Source organism: Cenococcum geophilum (assembly GCF_001692895.1).
Source record: "Cenococcum geophilum 1.58 unplaced genomic scaffold K441scaffold_88, whole genome shotgun sequence".
Taxonomy (NCBI): Eukaryota; Fungi; Ascomycota; class Dothideomycetes; order Gloniales; family Gloniaceae; genus Cenococcum; species Cenococcum geophilum.
The window spans coordinates 1-2,991 of NW_027137646.1; the positions used below are offsets into that span (position 1 = coordinate 1).

A 2,991-nucleotide genomic window follows, 5' to 3' on the forward strand; every position below is an offset into this window, starting at 1 on the left:
TATATTTTCTTTTCTTTCTTTACTACTTATAGGTAGAGGGCTTCCTAGCTAGTATACTTAGGCGTATTACCTTTTTAAGGGGCCCTCAATCCTTACATACGTTTTAGTATTTAGCATATATTTTCTTTTACTAAGTAGCCTTATACTATAACTATTCTCTATATAGTAGTTATATTAATATATAAGTCTACTAGTAGAACTACTACTTTATATTCTAGTATAGCGCGTAATATTCTCTTATAAACCCCTATAGTTCTATATAGGTACTAGATTTANAGCTTAGCTAATAGCGCTAAGGAGCTTTTTATTAATACCTTACTACNTAGTCCTAGGCCCTAGATCTAGGAGCCGTATAGTATTATTAGCCTTACTATAAATAAATTAATAAATATCTATATAATTTCCTATATAATTATTTCTATAAATTTTATAATTAATTACTAGCTATAATTGGGGTTTTGGTATTGGAGCATCCAAATTCGGATAGTTTGGACGCTGCTTTTAGAGGCTCCAACACTGCGTCAAACCCCGCAACCCTTGCCGCCCTTAGGCGTATCACCCCTATTACCACCCTTACCCCCTAGTTACCACTCTTACCTATAAAACCCACTACATTAGAATACTGCGGCCATCGAAGCGCTTACCTTTAGGTCCTTAAAAGTTAACCCGGTTGGCACTATAGAGAAAGAATATAAATACTTACGCCAGCCTCTTACCTAACCCACCTCTTCTTTATTACCGCCATTTGCAACTTACCTATCCCCATTTTAATACTATAACTCTCTTAACCTAAACTATAGACCTCTTTCCTTATTTTATTCTTTTAGCGCACGTCTTCGCTCCTCCCTCTTATGCGCTCTAGTTGCTCTTCACTACTCCTCCATCGCCGTTCCACCTATAATTGTTATACTCCTCCCACCCACAGCCCTACGTTACTCCATCGCCCTTCTCTGCTTCCCTTTTATCTCTTAAGTCCTTACCCTTCTCCTAGCATATAATTGCCCATATCTAGTTATATAGGATAATAATATAGGCTTAAAGACAGCCCTAATAAAAGAGAGTTAAGTACGCAGGGGATTATTATAAAAATCTTAGCAAAAAGCTAGCACTATAAGGTCTAGTTAAAGTGGAGTATATAGACACTACTAAGACTAATATAAGCGGAGTATAGGAGAAATAGAAGCTATAAGTTAAGTACTTATTATCTTACAAATCCTACTTACTAATAATTAGATATTGCAAAGAGATTAACTAAAATCCTATTAACTTTTTAGCATCTTTAACCGCAGGACATTATATAGCGTTCTTTAGATGGGTTTTAGATTACTTTCCTTATATATAAAAGAAATTTAGTCTCCACTAGTACTAGAGAGTGCTTAAGATGCTGTTTAAAGAATATATAAATGGCTAGATAAAAAATAACGTAATAAAGGACGTAAATAATATATGGATTCCCTCTATAAAGACTAAAAGCGTTATTACTAATATAAGTGCTACAGTATATTAAAATCCTAAGGAAGACGTATAATCTTAATATATCTATACGGGATAAACTGGTATTATCAGTCGACAATCTTCTTTAAGTATTATATTACTACTAGGTGCTTAACACCTAGGCGTATTCTAACGAGGAACAGCGGTTGCTCCTTACTCTACTATTGCTATTTACTACCTATATGGGCGCTTGGCTATACTCACTAGTTAATATAGCTATAAAGAAGGTTAATAAGGTTATAGAGAGCGACACAGAAGAGGCTAACCCTTATAATAATATTAATGAACTTAACGATAGATATAAAAGCGCGTATTTAAATAACGGCGAGTATTATAAGGGCGAATCCTCTTATACGGGCGTGGATACGAACAAGTTAAAATTAATACTCTACTAGGATGTTATAATACTTATAGTGCGAGTTAAAGATTATATAGTACTGGCTATGTTTATTATAATAATCTACAGAAAGGGAGAGGATTAAAAGCCTTAACCGTAAGTATCTCTATTTTACTTTCCCTTTGTTTATAGGCTAATAGGTTTATAGGAAAACGTATAAAGTATATTAGAATCCTAACCCTTTCCTTTGTCCTATTGCCCTTATAGTTGCTATAGGACTTTATAATAATGCCTTTGCCGCCTTAAATATATAAGACCCTAAACAAATTCTACGTGCTTAGGTACCCGCTTAAAAACTATATAGAATCTTTAGGTAGAAGGAGAGTAAACTAAATAAACCTATATTTCGCGAACTAGAATATTATAAAGGCCAAACTTCCACGTCTAAAAAGAGCCCTATACCCCTACGCGCTAAAACTTCTCGCCGTTATATAAAGCGACTAGGACGCGATATTAGTCTTAAGCAGCCATTATCGCAATTATGTATCCGACGCGCCACTAGAAATGCTATTAATAGTACGCTCTTCCTTATTAGCTTAATTCTACTTATTCTATAGATCTAGGCTAACTTTACCTAAATTTATAGACATAGTAACTGCCGCTAAACGAGACCAGGTTATGGGCTATTCTTATAACGGCATATTTCAGTTTTATATTAACTAGCGCGTTAAGTATAACGTCTAGGCAGTATATTTAGACGAGCCATCCAATAGGGCTTTAGTAAAGGTTATAGGAAATATAAGCCTAATATTTAACCCACACGCGCTAAAAGGGTTAACCAAAGAGCAGTTATACAAAGTTGCAAATCACCCGATAATAGTCGAGTTATATTAGCAGAGAGACAATTTAATAAAAAAAATAAAATAGATGCAAAATAGCCCTAAGCCTTTTACTCCTTTTAATAAAAAAGACCTTATTTAATAGAGAAAAAAAAGCAAACGCTATTCTAAATTAAAAGATAAAGTATTTATAAGATAGGGCAGAATGGATAACTAGAAAAGCTTATTTTATAAATAATAATATAATAGAGCTTAAGGAGGAGTATAAAGGCGTATTACCTAATAATTTAAGCGCTGCTAATTAGGCCGCCACTATTACCT

General features: G+C 34.0%; 1 protein-coding gene across 1 annotated transcript; it reads left to right on the plus strand.

The window, feature by feature from the left end:
* Positions 1-2,575: 2,575 nt before the first annotated feature.
* K441DRAFT_594588 (uncharacterized protein) lies at positions 2,576-2,725 on the plus strand (the record flags this gene model as incomplete). Its single annotated transcript, XM_067644959.1, has 1 exon — positions 2,576-2,725. A coding segment is annotated over one exon (150 nt), but the record flags the coding sequence as incomplete, so codon positions are not given.
* Between the last annotated feature and the right edge of the window lie 266 nt (positions 2,726-2,991).